At 40.7% G+C, this 24,358-nt stretch overlaps 1 protein-coding gene across 4 annotated transcripts in view; it reads left to right on the top strand.

Moving 5' to 3' along the window:
• The window catches only part of LOC146560353 (leucine-rich repeat and fibronectin type III domain-containing protein 1-like protein), a 423,438-nt gene that overhangs the window by 349,756 nt on the left and 49,324 nt on the right, over positions 1 to 24,358 (top strand). For 3 of the 4 annotated variants that reach the window (XM_085244426.1, XM_085244422.1, XM_085244424.1), the window contains 3 exons: positions 14,914 to 15,181; positions 17,668 to 17,868; positions 20,407 to 20,573. In XM_085244426.1, the coding sequence (XP_085100552.1) occupies positions 14,927 to 15,181; positions 17,668 to 17,868; positions 20,407 to 20,573 (623 nt within the window). In that variant the 5' untranslated portion in view covers positions 14,914 to 14,926. The remainder of the gene's footprint in view (positions 1 to 14,913; positions 15,182 to 17,667; positions 17,869 to 20,406; positions 20,574 to 24,358) is intronic. The other variant, XM_085244425.1, reaches the window with a different exon arrangement.

Below are 24,358 nucleotides of genomic sequence, written 5' to 3'. Positions count from 1 at the left end.
GTGTGTGCGCTCCTTTCTTTCCACCCCTGCTGTACTCTCGAGCCTCTGTTTGATTGGTTCGGTGACTGGCAGCTGTAACGGGTGCAGCAGTGTCTCAAAAGGTGAAGTGTGGATCAGTAATGGGATGAGGACGTACCGTAGGGGTCTTATAGCCTATTGAGAAGGAGATCCCGTTTACAATACTGTGCCAATGATACACCCTGTTTCTGTCCTCTTACATCGAAAACCACTGTTTAATCTTTCTTGTACGTATACTACATACAAGAAAGATTAAACAGCCACACAGTAACAAGTTTATGACCAGTTTTGTGTTGTTTCTTTGTGGCTCATCATTTAGTTTGCAAGTTACAGGTTAAAAAGCTAAGAACTTATTGCATCAGGACACATGCTCCTGAGTTGGGACATCACGGGGATGTTCAGGTTGATTGAGGATCTGTGCCAATAATTTAGATTGTTTTGATAGTAATGCATTAAAACAATGTTATACTATTATTAGAATGATGTTAAATTTTAACCTGCCTCCCTATTAGTTTCATGTCAGGTTGGTATCTGTGAATAAGTCCATGCATGTGGCTTCACCCTCTTTCAAATGATTGTCTCTGTGGGGGAGTGTTTTCAATCATCCATTATGGGGTGACTGTGGCTCAGGAGGTAGCAGGTCATCTACTACTACTGGAAGTTTGGTGGTACCATCTCTGGAGCTCATTGGGCAAGATACCAAACCCCAAGTTGCTCCTGATAAGTTCATCAGAGTGTGCATGTTTGCTAGAAAGCACTCAGACACAGAAGGAGGAGCTTGTGTGGATGGGTGAATGAGACGTGTTGCGTAAAAGAAAGCACTATATAAGAACCAGTCTATTTACCATAATCATCACAAAACAAGTGAAGTCAGAAGGAAAGTCTTCCTGTTTGTTGGTTTGAGATTAATTGGTGCTTCATGCAGCCGTGGTTTATCAGATGTTATCTCTTCTCAGCTTGTTGTTTCACTGAATGTGTGTTTTTCGGGCGAGGGTCTTCTGTGTGGGCAGGGCACAGTGAAGTATGGAGGAGAGGCAAGTGAGCACTTTACACAGCAGACTGGATGATGCAGAACGAGTGCGTGTGGGCCTAAATCATGCTAAATAGCCTTCGTTCTTTGTCAACATGTTGGAACAGGCAAACAATTGGCCCCATGTTTCCTTTTCTGTATGCAGAGTGAAGCGTGTAACTTGCAGATGTCAGTTTGCATTATGCCAATCTGCAGTGCGCTAATTTATAAACCAAAATATAGGCAGGTAGCTTCAATAATGATCAGCATCCTAGCAAGGGCATCATCAAATTAGCAATTAAAAACAAGTAGAGCCACTGAAGGAGCAAATAATCTACTAAACATTAAGCACAGGTTTGATGCATATGTGAAAAATCAGATCAGTGAGGCAGCTGAAGGAGAACTGATGCTTTTGATATGAAGGTAAAATCACCAGCTGCACATTATTGGTTACTGACAGCTCAGGTGGAGTGCAGGACTCATTCTTTACTAATAAACTGCTGCCTCTAATCTTTGTGACACAACTGACCTGTGCGATGTACAGATAATGAAGTTACAGCAGCATGTGCATAAATGTGCAGATTCCTCTGTTTTGCTGTGTTTTAGTTTTTTTCTTCTTTTCGCAGCCTGTGTTGAGCTGCAGGTATTTATTGAAGCCAGTGTGACATATTTTAAGACTGAGACATTCCAGGTGTGTTTGTTCCATTAATAGCTGTGTTTTGACAGATATTTCAGTTTGATTTGCAACAGATCCAATATTTCAGAGAAGAATAAATAAATAAATTACACCCAAGTTCATTTTTGTTAAGAAAAGCCAGACGGAGAGTATTTCACTGTGGACCAATCTTTATGTTGAAATGTGACTAAAATCTGAAACACTCCAAACCTGTGGCTCACTGTGAAAGCTCCCTTAGCTGGAAAACTTTTAAATACATCTGCACGAGCAGCACTTTAAATTAAACTGACGCTGCATTTAGTGAATATCAAAAAAAGGATCTACACTGTTAGTAAATCTGTCCCAAAGAGACTATTTTAGATAAGAATAGATATATTTAAATAATTCATGCATGTTAAAAGCTAAAAAAGGCCTAAAAGCTTTCCCCCCCCAATCTAGTCAATCTATCTTCAGGTTTTTACATCTGTTTGAGTATGAACACGTTCAGCCCAAAACAACACCGTTCCCAACGCCGTCGCTACTCCTTCCTCCGCACTGATGAACTTCCCAACACCATCATTCATATTAATGCCACCGCAGCCGGTATCAGCCGCTGTCCAGCAGCTCAGCCTCTGCGATGAAGCGATGAACGAGGGCTCATCAGCAGCGTGGAATTTTCCTCAAAGGCTCCAAAGATCAAAGTCGAGCTAAAATCTGGTTCGCCTTTCATAAAAATTCAATTTAATACGTCTTTGATCATGCACATTGCACTTCTCTAAATCAATGACTTTTGAATTGTGTTAAGAAAGCTCGTTGTGTTTGCTCCCTTTTGATCACAGGATTGCAGGCAATCACTGATTTGGTGTGCGTGCCTTGTTTTGAGCAACAAAAAAAAGAAAAGAAAATGTGGTAGAAGTAAAGTGTTTTGGCCAAGCTGTTAAAAGCCTCCTCATAGCTGCACGGATCAGATTTTTTTATTCCCATTACTCCCAAACCCGTGAGTGGGCAGGCAGTAGCATCTGATGGACATTATTAAGGTGACTAAAATGACCAATTTTTAGAGCTTCACTGGTTTCTGGAGATAAAATCAAAGGCAAATTCAAATGCATTCGAAGCCACTTGGAAATATGGAATATGATGATTATCCGACACATATTCTTCCTCAAAACCAGAGGACGCAACTTTTTAGGGTTGTAATAAGTTTGGTTCATATACAGTTTTGTCAAGAAAACATTTATTTTACAAAAACGTGGGCCCATAGTCCCAACGTTTCCTAGTGATAGCTGATAGCAGTGATGTTGGTAAAGATAAAAGTTATTAGCAAAGCGCCTTCCAAAACCGAGAGAAGCCGACAATGATCACTGACTGTTTTTAGGGGCTTGTTCAGATTAAATAGAACAAGATACAAAGTATTAAAACATGTTAAAAACACAACAGCCTTTATAAGCACAGAGTAGTTTGGACCTAGAAGCAGAGTTCATACGTCATCACTTAAAGACTGGGCTGAGCAAAAGGAATATACTCACTTATAATTAATCTTTCTAAGCTTTAGATGATCCAATCACGGCGTATGACATGTAAGAAAGGATATTCAAAAGAAAAATGTAACTGGACAAAGCTGCACTATTTAGGTTATGTTAATCCAACAAACTCGTGTCAGATAACAATGCTAGAAAACAGTCCCTCTTAGAGTCTCAGCAGCACTGAGAATATGTTCATTTATTTTCTACAGCCTACGATGAGAGATGGAGACGAGTGGCGATGGAGCTGATTTTATGAACTATCCGTGTAGTCTAACATACATGTAAACTCACTGCCTTAAAAATCACCACTATGAATCTGTGCTGATTGTGTGCGTCTATGTTAAAGAACACTACAAAGCTTAGATGTTGCAAGGAGAATGTTTGTTGTGGTTCTCATTACAGGCATCAACACATTAACTTAAAATTGGGGGAAAAATGCAACAGTACAGTTGTGGTGACTTGGATGTCTCTGAGTGTATTCCTCCTTCAGTCTTGCATTTCTTTGGTGGCTCTTGCTCCTGTCGGGCTTCATGTCTCTAACGTTTGTACTTGTCTTTTCTTTACTTCCTGTTTTACTTTTAAAGTCAGTATTTTTTTTAATTAATTCAGTGTCAGTTTTACACAGGCAGGCAGCACGGTGGTTAGCACTGTTGCCGCACAGCAAGAAGGTCCTGAGTTCAATTCCACCATCAGGCCGGGGTCTTTCTGTGTGGAGTTTGCATGTTCTCCCCGTGTATGCGTGGGTTCTCTCCGGGTACTCCGGCTTCCTCCCACCCTCCAAAGACATGCAGCTTGTGGGGATAGGTTAATTGGATAATCCAAATTGCCACTAGGTGTGAGTGGTTGTCTGTCCCTGTGTGTTGGCCCTGTGACAGACTGGCGACCTGTCCAGGGTGTACCCCGCCTCTCGCCCTATGACAGCTGGCTCCAGCGCCCCCCGCTACCCTGAAAAAGGATAAGTGGAAGCGAATGGATGGATGATTCTGGGATTGTTCTTACTTGTGTTTATTACATCTACCTTAACTCTGTTTGTTTTGTGTGACACTGGGTTAAAAACAATAAGCATATGAATATAATAGAAAAATCCATCCATCCATGCCCACAGGTTGTGGGGGTAGTCTGAGCAGCGAGGCCTTTCTTTCCCCAGCCACCCCCCTGCCCAACATTTCCAGGGGGAAGCTAAGGTACCAAAGCTGGCCAAGAGATGTAATCACTCCAGTGTGTCCTGGGTCTGCCCCAGGGCGTCCTCTCGGGGTCTTTTCCCAGTGTGACATGTCCAAAACACCTCATCTAGGAGGTGCCCAGGAGGCATCCTGGTCCGATGCCCAAACTGCCTGACTCCTTTTGTTGTGGAGGACGAGCAGCTTTACTCTGAGTGACCATGACCTGTCTCTAAAGCTGGGCGTAGCTAACCTTTGGAGGAAGCGGCTGCTCCGATCCATCATCTCATTCTTTCAGTCACTACCAGGAGCTTGTGGCCATAAGTGAGGGCAGGAATTCAGATCAACCAGTCAACATTGTTTTCAGGCTGAGCTCTCTGTTCACATCCCTGCTGATGCTGCACCAATACATCTGTCAGTGCTCCGCTTCACTCGTACAAAATGTATCCATTTATTTATTTTTTCTGAAGGTGAAACAAGCAGTGAATTCTTTTATGTAGGTGCCAACTTTGGATTGAAAGACTTTCAGACAGATGGAAAGTGTAGTATTCCTCCCCAGCAGCGAGGAAAGAAGTAATGTTGGTCAATATCTAATGATGGCGTGTAGTCTCAGTAGGCCTGAAGACCCCTCTGGTGACATTACTACAGCATTTGCATTTCCCAGGCTCTCCTGAGAACAGCTCATCTCCTGAACAAACAGGAATACGATTATCACTACCAGGCAGCGATGGCAGCCCAGTCAAAGTGAGATAACGTGAGAGGTGGTGATCATTCAACGATATGAAACTTGAGTCGAAGCAACAGCAAGAAAAAAGTGTTTTCGTCTTTTTCCTATTTTTTCACACGTAGTTTGAGGTTTGATTTTAGTCTCTTTGATCAGAACAAGAAATGAAGTTAACAAAATGATATTAGAAGCCCTCGTGTGCATGCTACAGTTGGCAGTCTTCTTCGTTACACAAAGATTAATAAACTGTACTGCATCCATGGTGCATGCTCTCACTTAAACTATATTCATTCTTTGGAGCATCCACATTGCTGCTCACCGTGTCCTCCAGCATTGCTTTATTTCTATATTAATTAATTAAACATCCCCTCTGTTGCTTTCATAAAACATATAGATGTTTATGCCGTGTGTAAAAATTCAGCCTGAAATGATCAGCGTATGATTTATTTTGCCCATTTCTGTCTCCTTACCTTTCTAAATATACTGTATACTCAGATACTCGAAAAGCTTGAAACCCTATAAAAGATGCACGAATATGTGTTGCTTTTAGTTCTTATTATATTCAGTATGTGCCACACACAGTTGGGTGATTTATCTGATTAGAGGTGACTGGTGGGATGGTGGGATTTGCATGGTAATGGTGTTTTTATGTAATCACTCGTGGCCCTGGCATCAAATAAAATATTCCGTAAATAAAACAATAATAAACAGAGCCAGCAGTGGAGACTGGGAATGCGCGAGATAAAGAGGATGTGCATTTGAATATGGAAGCTGCTCTCTGAGTGATATTGATTACAGCTCCTGGTTAAAGTACGACTCTGTCAGCTTTACCCAGTGTGGCTTGTAATGAGCATAACGGTGATGACTGTAGAAATGAAATGACATTTAAATATAAATGACACTTTCCATGATGCTCGGCCTACCAGTGTGTCATGTGTATGCAAAATCCATTAACATGTCATCGGTATAAATGACAGTGATTGATGTTAATTGAAATTGAAATTTGTCTGCCTGTTTCCCGTGTCTCGTATACACACACACACACACACACACACACACACACACACACACACACACACACACACACACACACACACACACACACAAATGAGCAGCATTAGGGCTTCTTGTAAGCTGTAAACTTGTAGTAACTTCTTACTGTCATCACTTTTAAAAGCACTGTGACTACAGGAAAATGCACTTCTATATTTGGCTGCGACAGCATTATTGTCACAGCCTGTTTTGATCACAAAACTATAATACTATAATAAAATGTTGAATTTAAGACTGCAGTCTGGACCTGTGTAGAATAACTGCACTTCGCTGATTGCTGTCTAATTACTTGAAAACAAGCATTTTGCTCAGTTCTATCACTAGTTCTTTCAGTCTGTCGCTGAGCGATGGGTCTCCTTTCAGAGCTGCTCCGAGTTTAACAATAGCTTCCATTGAAAGTGGGCACACATACTTACCCATAAGTGAAAGCATCTGAATCAATAAAGCAGACATGCTTAACAACGTTATCACTTTTTTAACCTTTTTCTTTCATCTGCTAATACTACAACCACCTGACACTGATGACACATCTGTGCACAGCAGAGTAAAACATTCAGGCGTCAGATGATATTTGAATTATGCACCTAAAACTAACTTCTGTGAGAGTGTTTTCTCTTATGCTTTTCTATTGCTTTAGATATACAGTTATCCCAGTTTTGTTGCATTTATTGTTTGCAGTCGTTTTTTTGCACAGTTGCATTTTCAGAGTCTTTATTATACGAGCAAAACTCATTAATCAACGTTGCTATAAAATGCGTATCGCAGTCATTTAAATAGTGGTGTTTTTTTGGCACGATTTAAAAGAAATGCTGCTTAAATAAAGGTGGTTGTCCTGCACTTGCTATTCAACAGCTAAGCTGAGCAGCATACGAGCCAGTCATGGTGTTGCACTCACCCACAGTTCCATGTTTTGGTGAGCATAGCTACTCGTTTTCATAGTGAAGAAGTAGCAACTATTAGCATTTAGCAGTTTCGTGCTGTGGTGCAGGAAGCCAGAGATGTTGACTGTGTTGGCACTACAGACTGATCCATTAATGCGACTGTGCAAAGGTGAAAAGGAGACTTTTTAAAGCCTGTTTTGGGAAAAAGTCGGCAGTTTTCAGTAGATTCAATTAGCACACGTGCAGTTTTTGTGTCCCAGTGACCTTTAAGGTTGAAGTTATGGCTTTCTTGCCTTTCATTTAGAAGGAAACTTCAAAAATAACTTCCTAAATAAATACACAGAGCTGTTACTAAGATGGCTAAGGAGTGGTGACCCTTGTGTCTAGAAGGCCGTTATTCAATTAATGAATGGGAATTTGTGTTCAGTGACCTATTTCCTATTTTATGATTCCTTAAACTAATTAAACTAACAGTTTTTTTTATTACTTTGAGTTGTGTTTTATCTTATCAATTTAAGCCTCTTATAAATGATAGTGGATCGTGCCATAAATTCAATATTCTGTGCACTTGCTGCTATGATTTAATTTTTCCATCTGCACAGGAACATGGTGTTGGTATGGATGGTAAACATTCTGTATTAATATGTTTAAATCCAACCCAGACATCAACATCAGTTGGCCTCTGCATGTCAGTTACTATTGATTTTAATTCCATTTCAGATGCATCGATTCAAAGATCATCAGCAGCGAGTTGGTTGTGTCAGAGCAGCAGTGGCAGACACACAGATAAATAGATGGAGATGATGTGACAGAACTCTTAAGCTCAGCTTCTCTCTCCTGCTGGGAGACATGCTGTGATCACTCTGTAAAATCCTGTCTCATTTAAGGAGTGTTGCTTTAAAAATGTGAAACATTATTCTCTTACAAGTGGGACACGCTGGGATCAGATTACTTTCTTTACTCAAAAAGTCTTTAAAAAAAAGTAGCACGACATTACCGACATGGTGTAACTTGAAGCATCTGTGAATCTTTCTGTGAGCTTCAGAGAAGTGATTTTAAATCAGCTCAGTTTCATTTTTATAGTGTTAAAACACAACAACCGTTTTTGTTATTCATAAAGAATATTTATGATAAATTTCTTTGCTTGTACAGTTGCAAAACATATTTTGGACTAAACCAGTAGCACACAAACAAACTTTTCATATCTTTATTGATCAAACTGCATAATCATTCTGCGCTGAAGAGGAACAAAGGCTTATTCACTGATTTATGATGTGTTTTGGACCAAAATGAGACTTGCACAATAAAAATACTCTGTTTACCCAAATTGTTGCCATGATATATTATACCAACAACACAGTCATGCATGTACAGCCTGTTATCATTATCATTAACTTCTTCTTCTGAATCAAATCAAACTTTAAGTCTATCCCACCGTCATGAAACACAACGCTGGTTTGGACAAAGTTGATACAGGATTCAAAGCAGACTTCTTGCACTAATGAGACATCTCATTGGCTCAGGCCTTTCTGTGTGGAGTTTGCATGTTACCTCTGGGTACAGTTTCCTCTGGGTACTTCAGCTTCCTCCCACAGTCCAAAGACTTGCAACTTAGTGAGGCTGTTGATTATAAATTGGCCTTGGATGTGAGACAGATAACGTGCTTAAAGTGTAAAGAATCCACTGGTTAAAATGTGACTTGTAGTCTAAAGCACTTTGTAAAGTGCTTCCGTACATATAAAAGTGGGAATGTTACATTAAAAGTAATCTTTATTTATCTTATACTGAGCTACAGTGCAGCCCTAGCTTATCATCTGTCTGAAATAAGCCATCTGTCTGAAATAAGCCATCTGTCTGAAATAAGCCATCTGTCTGAAATAAGCCATTTTAGTTTCAATCCTGTTAAATATCCCAATTCTTTGATCTTTGGGCTGAAGGAAGAACAACACTCGGTGTATAAATGCTCAATCAACAATCTCTTTATTCCATACAACACTTTGAGCATTAGAAAACGTCCAGACGGAGATGTGGACAGGAGGGTGTCCGCAAGATCTCGAAGTGTCTGACCGTTTCTCACATTCTTGTAGCTTCAGCCCCCCTCCAAAGTCATAAAACCTAAACATCCACATTCTTTCTCTCTCAGTGAGCCGAAGTTATGACCTCGGCTTCCTGTGCAGTATGTTCCGTTCTTTCTAATCAGACAAATAAGGCCATGATTCTCTGAAAACAATATTTCTTGTAAATCAGCATAAAACAATGTAATTCATTTACAATAAATCAGCAGTCTAATGTAATACAAATCAGTCTAATAAATCTAATAGTTGTCACCTTCTTCTAAGTCAGGAGTTAAAACTACATAATGATTTCACAATCTTTAATTAGGGGTACAACGTGGCATAAGATAATATAACAATCTCACAACCCCCCTTTCTCCAAGCCATTTTTTTCTGATTGGCTGACCCTTCCAACATGAAGGGTGCATGAGTCCTGCACTGCATCGCAGCACAGCTGTGAACATATGGTATAAGATCCTGCAACCTAAGCAGAATGTAAGCAAGGTGTAATTTTATTCCTTTAATGTATTCAAGCCACCGCAGCATTTGATGCTTAAGTTATAGGAAGCAGCCTATGAGTGTGAGGTAGAGGCAGCAGTCGGGCTTACTGAATATTCACAGTCTGATGAATGTAAAATATCCCCTCATGCTTCAGTTGTCAGATGTCGCTCTACCTTGTGTGTTTTATTCTCTGTTTCTCGCAGCATTCGTCTTCATTCTGTTCCTGCAGTATACACATCGCTTTAGCACAGTGGCCTGACTTTGCTTCAGCCCTGAGTCTGCATGTTTGTGTGTGTGCACTTGCAGGCGTGTGTGTTCTCATGTTTCTGAAGCTGTAGCTAAACATCTCCACCAGCTGGTTGGAAAAAGGAACTTCTGCTCTTGTCCTCTCATCAAGCTCCCACCCACTCAATGGCTTTCCTCTATTTCTCTCTTCAGCCTATACATCCACACTATTCTCTGTGACTTCTCTGTGTGATTTCTGCTCACTCTTGTGATTCTTTAGGCACTTTTTTTTTATCATGAATGACAAAATGTATGTGACACACAGTCAAAGCTTTCCTTTGTTCATTGACAATATTAATGCAAAAAATACTCTAGAGACATCAACACCTTACGTTTAAACCTTACAATGTGAAGCACCTGTGGTGTTGTGATTTGGTGCTATATGAATAAAACTGAACTGAAAAAGAAATGAAAAGTATTTTAGGAAAGAAAAGTACTTGGTCAGCTTTAGGAACAGCTGATGGTTTGCATGCTGACAACCATGAACCGCATGCTTGAGCGCATCTTAGAGTGCCCCAAAGAGAAGCTTATCCCACTACCATATTTTACTATAATTAGTAGGATTTTTCACCACTTTACAAAGCTGTGACATTTGCAGAGGTGGTCTTGGAGCAAAAAGAATAATGGCATTTTAGGAATATTAGGTTGCTCTGACGTTCAAAATTTGGTTGGATGGACTGGCAAAAAGACATTTTTATAGATATTTGCACTTCCCTGAGATTTCATCCCACTGATTTTGTCGAGTTTTCCAGTGAAAATGCATTAATAAGTTGGTTCACACATTCATGGTCCTGAGGTCGACTCCACCTTCAGGTCTTTCTGTGAGGAGTTTGCATGTTCTCCCCGTGTTTGCGTGGGTTCTCTCCGGGTGCTCCGGCTTCTTCCCACAATCCAAAGACATGCAGTTAGTTGGGTTTGCTGGTACTTCTAAATTGCCAAGGTGTGAATGGTTGTCAGTGTTAGCCCTGCGACAGACTGGCGACCATGGTGTACCCTGCCTCTTGCCCTGTGATAGCTGCGATAGACTCCAGCCACTTGTACCTTCTTCAGGTTCAAACATTTTACTACAGTTTGAAACTTTTGGCTCATCATGATGATTTTCATCGTCATAATTGTTTTTTTAATTAGCAAGTATCCTGATTAGGAGCATGTTGGAATGAGAGTTATTATGCAGCTCAAAGCTGCAGCACTACAGGTTGTTTTGAAAATGGTGGACGTATTCGGCATCTCAAATTCGCTGAGATCATGCCTAGCAGGGGGTTTTCTTTTGTATCAGGTGGTAAATGTGTTGCTTAACGCTGTTAAGTTTGGTCATTTAACATGGGAGACGCATGAGGCAGCCTCATGTGGCCAAACCAAGAACTGCAGTTTTTTCTGACTAGGCTTCATTTTTCAGTCCCGGCGTTTGCAACTCGATAGCCTCACACTAACACGCTACAAACCAAGATGCCAAGATGTGATTGGTAAGAATTTCAAGACCATGTCTGAGATCTTATCCCAAGGTCCAAACAAAACAAATTAGAGGCAAGTAGAAGTACCGCTGCTCTCAATAGTACCTCCTGCTTCTTTGAAGGTCACTTTAACTCAGGTCTGGCCAGCAAACCATGAAGTTCAATCAACATACAAATGATCATTTTAATGTTAAATTGCATATTTCTTTATCATCTGAGGACATGTTGCTCAACACGTGCCTTTTATTTTGCAAGCAGCAGATCCCAAACATGTAACATACTATTTTTAAATATGAGGAAGAGAATGACGCAAAGGCGATGAATAGAAGGGGAGATGACAGGAGGATGACAGTGTGAAAAATTAGTGGTAAGGATAGATGGATGAAGAAGGAGTTGATCAAAGAGAGTTGAGAGAGATGCACAGAGGGGAAAGGGATGGACATGTAAGTCATGTGGAGAGATAGATGAGTAAATGCTCTTCCAGGGATGAAAATGGAGAGACAGAAGGATGGATAGAGGCAGTGATGCAGATGGAGGAAGAGAATGATGATAGGATGGGAGGAAAGAGGAATGAAGGGATGTCTGCAGTCTCAGAAGTGAGAGGTGACAGGAAACAGCTGAAAAGGGTTTGAGAGAGGGATGATGGGATGATGCAGGCAGAAAGATAAGTAGAAGGATGGAAAAAAGAGGCAATGCAATTGAAATGAGAAGCACTTTCAGTCGAGAAGCAAGTGATGAAAAGAGGAGAGAGAGCGACGGAGATTGAGAAGTGCTTGTAGTCTGAAAAAGAACTGTTTTGCATTTTTCTCACGCTAAGCTGGCCTGACTAAACAAATTAAATCTGTTCTCAGAGCACCAGTGCTCTTCAGAGACCCAACATCTTACAGCACCTGAAAAACCTGCAAAAGTACGAAACAGTGTACGAGCTGTAAACAAATTGAAACAGTAGAGATAATTGGTCACCTCTGCCTCACACCAACAGTGTTCTGTGTTTAATGTGTCCAGCACATATACAGCGCTGCGCATGTCCCCCTTCCTGATTTATTTTTACATATTTACATATTTTAGATCACCCAAATAATTCTAAAGTTAGACAAAGATGACCCGAGTAATTGTAAAATGCAGTTAGCTTTTACTTGAATGATTCGTTTATTACAAAGAGCTCCTCAGACCTGTCTGCCACTGTGTGGAAAATGTGCGGTCAAGTTTTTCTGATAATCGGCGATGAGCCTTTTCACGTCGCAGTGGAGGAATTTTGATTGACTCTTAGTTGCAGACTTGCTTTAATTCATCCACATTGGAGGGTTTTCAGTCATGAACGGCCAGTTTAAAGCCTAAAGTTAAAAAAAAATCAATCGGATTTAAGTCCAAACTTTGACTAAGCCACACCAAAACCATTCAATTTGTATTTTTGACCCATTCAGAGGTGGACTCACTGGTCCTGACAATATTTGTCATGCTTACATGTTTTATTCAAAAATCAGGAAAAGAGGGCAAATGCTTTCTCACAGCTCATCCTCTCTCCCAGGCATCAATTACTGCTGTTCTCTAAAACGCCAACAACCAACCACAAGGTGCTACTTGGCATCTGCGCCGGGAGTTCAGAATCCAGTCTAAATGTTAATGTTGTTAATGTGTGTTTTAACAAAAACAAGCATATTTTGCTGAACCAAACAAGTGGACCATTCCTTCTCAGTGTCCAATATTCCCTCAGCCAGCATGTCAAGTGCTCATGCCCTAGGAATGAGAACAGGTTGCATATGTATGGGTGACCATTTGAATTCAATTCTTTTTTTGTCAAGTTCAAGCCTGTAGAGTTGGACTGTCCTCCATCAAAGATCAAAACCATTTTAAAACTGCAAATTAAAAAAGGGTCCAGACAAAAAAGGGAAGCGCATTTCTGTTCTGATAACACTTAAACTCATTTGATTCAGTCATGCATCTCTATGCTCTCTCTCACACCTTTACATTTATTATAATTTGGTAGTCGTCACTGACAACTTGCAGGAAACTCTGTGATAGTTAAAACTGAAACAAACTTCCAAGCCATGCTCCTCTTTGAGCTTCATTTTTCATGCATGCTGTTCATATGCACGTATTGTTAATGTACATCGTGGACGTGGAATACATTTCCATAAAGATCTGAATGTATGTGGTTCGAGGAGGCACATGCTCATACTGTCACGCTGTGTTTGCTGCTGCTTCGGCCAGGTCTCTCCTTTTAAAGACATTTTGATATCAGCAGGACTTCCTGGTCAATCAATGAAACCCTTCTGTTGGATGAGTCACAGATACGACATATGAAACTTTTTCGTTTACCCTGAGCCTAGCCAAACGTCTTTGAGATTCTCATTCACGTGACAAATTTATGAGCGCCGTTCGGCGCTCATTATTGTTTGAACGCTTGAATTCCCATCGTGTGCACACTCCTGAATTACCCATTGACATTTGGGTGTAGTCTCAGTTGGGTTTTGAATTCTCCTCATCATTTCCATTGAATTTATCTCATTCCATTACATCTCTCTCATTAGTTGCTCACATTTAACTCCGTATCCTGCACTCTACCATGTTATGAGGACACAGACGCTTCCTCTTCTGTATTCTGTGCTGCAGGCTGAGGCACAGTTTGAATATTTCTGCACCATAAATAAAAGAGCGCGTCTCTTTCCGCAGTTATTTGCAATCGACCTTCCTCCAGTCGCTCGGCATCTAACTCAGAAGAACTTTTCAGAGTGTGTGCACATGCGGGAGTCCGCACGCATGCATGAATGAGTGTGTGCGTTCTCATGATTTTCCTTTGCGTGTGTCATTCCCGCTTTTGTGTGTTTCCCTTTTCTCTTCATATGAATTTATTCAGGGCTCCGCCGAGTTGAACTTACAAACATACAGCGAAATCAATATGAATGTAAATGTATTCCTTTATTGCCATGGCTGGGAAACTTGGTTTGGTCTCATTTTCATGCACAAAAACATCTCTGAAATTTATGAAGTGAGGCAGACAACTGCACACTGTGTAATTTGTGTTCTTTAATGTTCTACTTAGATTGCAATCATAAGAGTGCGCTGAGGTTAATTGGTCGTATGCATGCTGTTTACTTTCACTTTCCCAGGACAACTCACTCAGCAAAAAAAAGGGAAAGTGCTGCAATAACATGCTCTTAAATTCTTTCATTTACCTCAGCGTCTCTGATTCCCCTCCCGTTCCCATCTCCTTAACCATCTATCTCTTGTCTCCTCTATCCTTTAATATAAAACTTTTCTTTTCTTGAAACTTTTTGTGGAAAAAGATGCATAAAAGAAATATTGCTTTGTTGCTGTGTACGGCCAAAAAAAAGCAGAAAAGAAGAAAAACAGCGTGTTTTCTGCAGTGATGAATAATCATTTATAGAGTCATCCTGCAGTGTTTGACTGTCTTTGCTGAATAACCAACCCTTTAAATCAAACCAAGGAGCGCCGATTTGGATCAAGTGCAGTTTTTTTTCTTAATTTGATGCTCTGGAAGTCATTTCTGTCCCCTGCTGGGTGTTTTTAAAGTCCAGTTTGATACTTGAGTGTGTGCTGCTGCATGAACTGATGTGTTCCTAATTTCTCTGTTGCAGCAGGAGAGCAGCCATGGATATCATCTCCTTGCTGGTCTGCCCTCTCCTCTTCATCCTCCTGTCCTCCCTCCCCTCCTGCTCCTCGTCCATGCTGTGTCCGAAGCGGTGCACGTGCCAGAATCTGCTGCCGTCCTACACGGTGCTTTGCGCCAAGACAGGCCTCCTCTTCGTTCCGCCCAACATTGACCGCCAGACGGCTGAACTCAGGCTGATGGACAACTTCATTACGACGCTGAGGCACCGTGACTTCGCCAACATGACCAGCCTGGTCAGAGCTCACTTTTTTAACACCTTCACATTCATGTTTGTACTGTAGCTTCCTTCTGCTAAGCAGGCTCCACCTGGGCCGCTCCTGCCAGGAAACTCTTTTTTAATGTTGTTTTAGCTTTGCATGAAAAAGATCACAGCAACCAAGTTATTCTAAACATTTATGTTACTGATGCCCCACATATTGATTATATTTACTCAACCGTGCTCTACTTATTAGCTTATTAAACAGCCTTTTGTTTACATGAATTACATTTTTTTGCACACTGAGCCAAAAGACTTGTTAAGCCATCAGAGATGAATCAGTGCCCATTATTACTTCAGTTATATTGCAGCAACAGTTCAGATTCATGCAAGATGTTATAGGTTATTAATGTTATGCTTGAATTTATTGGGAAAAGTAATCCTGTACTTCAGCATCTCCCAGCCTGCTTGACTGGATTGCTGCAGATGAACAGCAGCGGTCATTCTTAAGTTAAACGCAACATTTTGAAGCTGCAGAGTTAAAACAGCTTTGATCAACTGGAGGAAGGTTTCTCTACCCGATTCTGCTGTCAAGTCTCAGTCACGCAGTGACATTACAATAAAGTGTTAATCATGGAACATTTTCCACATTGAACAGGTTCCAGGGTTTTACAGAGAGCGTTTGATGCCGTGAAATAGCTCGTTACAGGAGTTTCCCTTTTTGCTAATGAACTTCTGAAACGGAGTAACAGAGTAACTAGTCCCACCTGACACTGCAGCCATCCTCCTTTTGAGGAGTTGATGATTGACCTGCATTGGCCTGTAATTATTTGTTGTCATGGCCCATTATGTCAATTCACCTTCATTTCGTGTGCTCCTCTCTGAGTATATGTGGTGAAACTGAGAGCATAAGAGACAAAGTAATGCATGAGTAGAGAACAAGTGGCAACCTGTTCCGGGGCTGAAAAGTGAAGCCAGTGCAGTAATGCCAAAAACTGTAGTTCCTCTAATGGCCTCTTGAGGCAGGCTCCAAAAGTGAGTCGGTCCATAAACTCCCATGTTAAGACGTGAAATGAACACGTTTACACTGAAACACATCATTACTGCAAAATGAAGTAAATACTTTAATTTAATCATCGTCCTTGTGTCTCTGTAATGTTGCAGTAGCAGAAATGAAACAGGGTGAATGATGTTTTACATAAAGATGCTGACCCAAAAAGCCTGCAAGTCTTTGCCAGAACCATCCAGACCCAACAAACAAAGAGCAACAGACCAGAGTGATACTTAAATACACGTTTTCTAACACTATCTAGAACAGGGTTTTGTCACACAGTTAGATCATATCTAATATTTTTATTTATGATATTTGCATCTTTGTAAAACCGTCGGTCAAAAACTAGACTCATCGTGCAGCATCCTATGGCAGAAATGCAGAAATTGAGGACACCTCTATTTGAAGTACATTTACCTGACAGAAAAGAGTAACCAGTACAGAAAGAGTAAAGTGCCTCACTGGAGTTCAAAATAAACTCGGAAATAAACCGTGCATCACAGATTAATGGTGTGATAGCATCTGAGGAGGGTTTGCAAGCATTCATCAGTCAGAGTAAAGAAAACTCTGAATGTGAAAGTAAGAAATGAGGCAACATGTCATGTTTATTCCACAGAGAGCTCAGAAAACATTAGGAACATCTGCCCCTTACAGCATAACATGTTGACTGAGGTGACATTTCTGATATCTTAATGGATTTCACTAATTAATCCCACCGTAATCACAGTAATGGGGGCAACGAGGCTTCACTGCACGCAGCTCAAGAAGAAAACCACCAATATCACCATATTTACGCACCAAATAGACACACTCGTCACAGCTGGAGACTTCCTTAGTGTGTGAAAAATAACTTTTCTCTCTAGTGTGAGCACAACAGCATGGAAGATGTTTGCTCACACACAAGGAAACGTGGGAAATGAGGCTCTAATCGTTTGGTGATGAGCGTGACGGAGCGCCACAGATGTCCCCTGTGATCGAGGCTCATTTCCACAGCAGATTCGAAATGTGTGGGGGCTGATTGACCCTTTCTTGGGTGTTAATCGAATATATTTTTGCATCTTTGCACTCATATTTTGTGTACAGTGGAGGTATTAAGCAGACTGCAATTCCTGACCTCAGCAGCGAGCTTTTTAATGATAGCTTTAAGTATAAATGGATACCGGACTCATTCATTGACCCATTGTACTCTCACGTTAATTACTAGTATCATTCATGAAAAAATGTGGACGGTTAAATACAAGTTTAATCTCCACAGACCCGCGAGTTCAACCTGCTCAAACTAAACATTATATCTTAAGTGGTGACTCATAAGCTATCACTTACCTCCCTACACAGAAATATGCCAAAGTGAACCTTATTAGATTGCTTTTATCCATTTTGCACCATTTTTGAGTTGGCAACAAACAACGTGTTGGTGTTTTACATGAAAATGGGTCATTTAATGTGGATCTTGTGTTTTCCTGCATGTCCAGATCCACCTGACACTAAGTCGAAACACCATCAGCCAGATCAGGCCGTACACCTTTGCCGATCTCCAGGACCTCCACGCCCTCCACCTGGATGCCAACCGCCTCACCGTGCTGGATGACTCTCACTTCCAGGGCCTGGTCAACCTGAGGCACCTCATCCTGGCCAACAACCAGCTGCACAGTATATCAGAGGGAGCCTTTCAGGTACTAAAGCATAGCTGAACATCCAGCTCATGCAGAGAAAATGTATATTTTTTAAATATGTAAAAATATTTTAACTCTTATTAAACCAGTAAAGAAACTCTGGAGAACGGAAATCCCCATCTTGATCGTGTCCTCAAAGACACGTGAAGAAGAACTTTTTAATTTAATTTCGTATCAGAAATTGGGCCAAAATCTAGACACATAAATAAAACTACAGGGACAAAAATGTCCATTTAACCTCGGACATTAAGTAGCTTTAAAATTATGGTTTCAATTTAAAAAATAATCCTAGCGGTCCTACAAATTAAGCTCTGCTTCTCAATACGCAAAACCATTTCACAGTGTAATTAAGAACTTGCTCTGAAAATGAACTAAAATCACTCACATAAAGGATGCAAAACTCTTAGAAGTGTTTAAATTGCTCTTTCTGCTGCCACCAGCTCCTCTGGGTAAGCCCAAATTACACTAACAAAGTGTTTTAAATCCAACTAATTTTAATCGGTGCTTTTAACATTCGTTGTCAACCAAGCGTTCACACAAGAGCCAAGATCGTGAGTGGAAAAGTTATTGCAAAGTCATTAATGAAAAGTTTCAGTGCTGAGGGTCAAGTGTTGTGTAAGACAACATTTTTGGCTCTAACTCGAAAGTCCAGCAGAAGCAGCCAGCCCTGCCTGCCCGCCTCACTCTGCCACCCAGCTGGACACCTTTTTAATAACCCGGTCCTAGAATAAACCGTGTCCCCCGTCTTGATGATGCTGTCCTTTCTCTGCTCATTAAAGGACTAAAAGTGTCCCCTCAGGACTGGCTCACAGACCTCTGCGGACATTTCATGAAGATAAACTAGAGTGGCGTGAACTCTGACCTCACTAATGGATTGAACTGTCTGAACTTTAGTCCGACCCTCACTGCTCCGCTCTCACTCGCTGTATCAGAAAGTGTCTCATTTTACACATGGCTTTGACCCTCTCCTCCTTCCTCCTTCGTGTCGCTCTCACTTTCAAGACTTTATTATCTAAGAACAAGTGCTGTTTCTCCAACTAAATCATAATAATAGCTAAAAGTTGATTTTACTAAAAGTCCCTTGAGATCCAGCACTCAGAGTCAATTTCCACTAAATGTAGTTTAAATACAAGTGTTTTCAAACATCCTGCAGACAGCACACAAAAAAGATATTTTTTTTGTCCATATGCATAAAAATATCAACACACTGCACTTGACGAGACTTCAGTGTATATTTTGTTTGCAGCTGTCCAATCACAGTCAGTCACTGCCAGGTAATATACATGAAGAACGTCTTCTTCTTTAAGTCTAATATACATTCTCTAAGGAAGAGGCTCCAACATAGATAAATATAATGTATTAACACAATACACTAACCTTGATCTACTCTCACTTATTTTCTGACATATAACCAAGTATAGAATGTCACAATGGCAGATAGCCAAACTTTATAACAATGTGTTCAGTTTGTGTACAAATACTGGTAATACTGTGAGCCTAACACTGAAGGAAGCAAACAAAAATCAGTGAAATGGGAACACAAGACAAATATCATCTTCATTTGTAAGCTATTCGTTAGCATGCTGCACGTGGCTGAGATCGTCGTCTACTGGCTTTGGGGCATGATGGTAGGAAACTCCAGTCCCCACTGTGAAAACCAGTTATTTCAAGCACCGATTCCCCACCATTAAACTGCACATAAACAGTTATTTTCAGCAGTTTGAACAAAATCAGTCATTTTCTTGAGAGGACAGTCGTGGAACGGTTGGGACTCTGTTCTGCTGTCTTTGAACTTCTCTTCACGCCTCTTAAAGTTTCTTTTGTCAGTGAGAAATGAGATTCCCTTTGTTGAAAAAGCAATAAAGCATTGATTATTGTAATGAGAATCAAGGCATTGTGACATTCAAACACTGTCCTGATTGTGTGAATTATGAGAGCAATTACAGCAGCAACAACACTTTAGCTGATCGCCAGGCTTTTATTGCGCTCCTTCAATCCAGCTTCATCTTCTTCTCCATCTTTGTGTTTCTGCTCGTTGGAATGTGTGCTGACTCGTGACATTTCATCTATGTCCACATTATGAGAATTGTTTAGAGGCAATTAGAGAGAAGAGCCTGGTTTGGAGTGTACACCACTGACCGCAGTAACTGATTTCATTTTTTCTTTGTTTGGATTCAGTTCCCAGAAAGATGATTCTGTTCATCTGGATGTTTCATTCTTTCTATTTCTAAATTTGTATCTTTTCTTATCATACCAAAGATTTTCTTTGTACTTATTTCCCCCACTTTTGTTGGAAATGGAATTTTTTGTATTTTTTTCTGTTGGGCCTTCCTTCTTTTCTTCCCTTTTTTATTTGCAAGTTTCATTTTCATCTCTTTTCCATTTTATATCCTTCTTATTTATTATCTGTCTCTTTACCCTTTAATGCTATACTTCAGCACTTGAAGATAAAGCAAAGTCATGCTTGTTTTTTTTTTAATTATACCACTTTGAGCCTTTAAAGTCACTGATAGCATCCTGCCTCTGTCGCCCTCACAGGACTTCCTGGAGACTCTGGAGGATTTGGATCTGAGCTACAACAACCTGGTGGAAATCCCCTGGGACACCATTGCTTTGCTCGTCAGTGTCAACACCCTCAGCCTGGACCACAACCTCATAGAGAGCGTCCCAGAGGGAATCTTCTCCAACCTGCACAAACTGGCCAGGTCAGGATCACATAACACTGCAGTGCTGCAGCCTGCCTGGGTTTGACTGGAAGTGGGAAAATGAAAGCTCCAGCTGTATTTAATTTAAACTGCCAATTACCATTCACCTGCACTTACACAAATCAGTATCACAACGAAACGTGTAATGGACATGCAGAAGTTGCGTTCGCAGCAGGGGGAGATAATATATTTAAAGCCACGAAGTCTCTAGTGAGCAAGAAATGTATGCACATTTCAGGGTCCTTGGATTAATATGTCTATCCATGTAAATGACTTAATAATGGCTGTTTAAACATCTTCCAGTGATTATTTACATGTTGGCTTCTGTTTCTGCAACTTAATGCAACGTTTTCATGTGTGTGCATTTCGAATTTTGGAGAGGCAAAGCGTGAAATGGACACATTGACCAGCGTGTCTATTACACACATGGTCCACCTAATGCGTGTACTTACTTAATGACCAGTAGAAAGGGGATGAAAGGGGAGGAGCTTCAGGTTGCTTGTCAAGTTTGGAGAGTGTAGAAGATGATCCAAATGAAAAAGAATCTTGGGACTCTAAACCTTAAAAGCCTCACCAGTCCATCCATCCATCCATCCACCCTCGTGACAGAACAGTCTATATATAGGTGCTCAGACAGCCCTCATCCCGCAGTCTCTCTTTAGCTCTTCTGGGGTATTCCAAGGCTTTCCCAAGCCAGCTTGATGCCCTATGTCTGCCCCGATGACACCGTCAGAAACCAGCTGGCAAAGACAGTGAAACATGCAGCAGCTGAAGAACCCAATATGCTCTTAGGACATGAACATTTCTGGTTAAATATGCTTGAGATAGAAAGGCAGAATTATAACAACTGTGGAAAAAATTCATAGTATTAAAAAATTCATTTCTAGGAAGATTATTTAAAGCTGCCATCATTCCAGTGACAGAAATATCTGAATGGATAAAGAATAAAAGGCTTATTAAAAGAGTTCTTTCTGTCCTGCCAGAATACACATTATGTGCAGGAGTTTTTATTTGCACTGAGGCTTTAAAATTAAAATAAACCTTGTAAAATTATATTTTATTAATACATGCACACACACACAACTCAAAGAGCTTTACATATTTATATATATGGCTTAATTCTTCTGAGTTTCTTTTACGATATGGTGGAACTAAAATCACACAGCAAATCCTTCAGTTTTGAAGCTCATTTTAATGGAAATTAAGCCTTTGAGTATCAGCTCGCTTTGGAGGAAAGCTGTTCAACAGCTCTATGCTCTGAACCTGAGAAATGCCCCCTATGACCAGGACTGTATTACGCCTTCACCTGAGCAGCTGCAGGTTCAGCATTTTGCCTGCAGGCACGTCAATATTGGACGATCGTAATTGTTGCAGCCCTCATTCAACGGGGATTTGAAATAGTGACCTGGACTGCTTCTCTGCAGGCAGACTTCTTCTCCATGTCTCTGTTCTTAGAGCTGGTTACACACTGTTTAAATGTTTGCAGTGCTCTGTGCTCTCCAGTCCCAATCCAAACTGCAGAAAATCTTATAATTGACTGATAAATGCCAACATTGCATTAATGCTCTTATTATATGGGGAGTAAATTCAGTCAAGAGGCACAAAATGCCATTTAAAGCTCATTAACAATGATCACTCATTTATGTGTAAAAGGGAAAAAACTAACAGAAGATAAATAGTCTTTAAAACAAGGCTGAAATTAATGTTTTTTGGGAAGAAGGATACAATTCTTTAAAAAAAATTAATGAAACGTCTAAATGCTCTTGCATCATAGTCAAGCATGTGATTCACAACAGCAGACCTGTCTAAAAGCCAATGAATCACCAGTGACAGCTCCCCAATCAAAATGCTGTTTTTATGCTGAAGCTAGTTTACGTGTGACGTAATTTCCCCCCAACTGGCAAAAAATAGCATTTAAAGCTCATTAGCTGAAATCAATTTTCATTCAAGTCCCTGATTGATGTTTTAAAGGCAACTATGGATAAATATTCAAGCATTTTTTAAAGGTTCAATTAGATATTTTTGCCCTGCAGACAAATTTTTTACTCAGTGTTTGTTGGTGCACAGGAGAACATTTGCCTCCACATATATTTTACACACACACACTCACAAATAATACACCACAAGCTTGCTGCACATGAAATAACATAATTGAAATTTGTCAAGTGCAGATTGTGCGCTGCTGTCACAGCCATTAACTTCTTGTTAAGTCATCGTTGTTGGTGAATATTTCTGCGGGGACCTTCTAGAGGGAAATACACTTTCCTGTATTTGTTGCTGACAGCAGTGAAAGCTTGACTCTCCTGCGTTATTACCGGGCCCAATGTTTTGCTGAGGAAAATTACTATTCAATCCTCGGAGACGATGAATGGTTGATGGAAAAGCCACCATGGAATATCTGTATGTTGTTAGGTCTCTTCCTTCTGATGTCACTTTGTGATGCGGTCACAAGCTTTAATTTCAGATTTTCTACATGCTGTTTGGAACGTGTGAGAAGACTTCAACTGCCTTTGATGCCACTCGTGAGTCTGTGTGTTGGATCGGACAAAAATTGTGCACCATTTTTCTTACCATCTATTTTCTAGTGCTGGCTGGACTTGCATTTTTATAGTACTTTTCATACAAATTAGACCTTAAAGCACATTTAAGCATACACTGATTCTCTATGAGTAAGCATTTGGCAACAGTGGGGAGGAAAAACTCCCTTTTAACAGGAAGAAACCTCCAGAATGCAGGCAAAGAGAGAAAATGCAAACTATCTCTATCGCACCTCACATTTGTCAGTGTCCTGCTCCACTCTCCCTTCATTCATGACCACTCATGAACAAACCCTGCGATACTTGAACTTCTCCACTTGGGGCAGCCACTTTTCACCACCCAGACTACTCCACCATTTACTGTCTGAGAGCTGCAGCCTCTGATCCCTTCAGGGATCAACATCTTAACAGGATGGAGGGAATTATATCCTAAAGTGATTCTGAGAACTATGTTATTGGGGCAAGTTGCTCCTGTTAAGCTTTTCCAAAGCAAAGTGGTTCTGGGTGAATGGTCAGACTAAATGTGATTCAGAAGTGAATACAAAAACACGGAACCACGTCGCTCTGCATGTCACAGGAGTCACAGGAATGGGGCACCAGTATTCCTGTCTCCCACGACAGCCACATAGGCCCATTTTCCTCCAGCACAGGCGAGGGCAGTCTCATCCAGGGGGGTAAAGGAGCCCACTGGTGTATGACAGATACTGGCTCACCTCATCACATGACACTGGGTTTGGAGGCAGTCGTCTACATACAAGGGTTATTCTCTGTGTGTGTTTGAAGACTTACTTGCTTTTTGAAATGATTGTGGCTTTTATTTTTTTATTTAACTGTAAGTGATTGAATCGGCCCGTTTTTTAAAGACTGAATTTCTCCTCAGTGGCAGCCAGAGAGGGGAAAAATTTTTCTCAACTTTACAGACTTTTCTTTTATTTCTAAAATAAAATGTGTGGAAACACTGTTGAGATTAATAACCTTCTGCAGAAATGTGTGATTCTTTTAACTACAATCCAACAAGACAGAAGAGCAGAACTGCTGGCTGACTGAGTGCAGCCGTGTTCAGCTCCCCTCCCCACACTTTCTCCCTTATCGTTGACCTTTCTCTCTCCTCTTCCTTCCATCCCTCTATCTCACCTTTGGACATGTCCACCCACCTGATCGATGAACTACCCATCTCCTCTCCTCCCACTTCATCCACATAGATTTTCACCACATTTATAATAATTATTATTTTGTTTCTGAAGAGGT

Source organism: Mchenga conophoros, linkage group LG14, assembly GCF_057382185.1.
Source record: "Mchenga conophoros isolate Kocher_MC1m ecotype Shallow Benthic linkage group LG14, M_conophoros_male_GT1.1, whole genome shotgun sequence".
NCBI lineage: Eukaryota > Metazoa > Chordata > Actinopteri > Cichliformes > Cichlidae > Mchenga > Mchenga conophoros.
The sequence above is the reverse complement of the archived record's forward strand: the minus strand, read 5'-3'. Positions and strand labels throughout refer to the sequence as shown.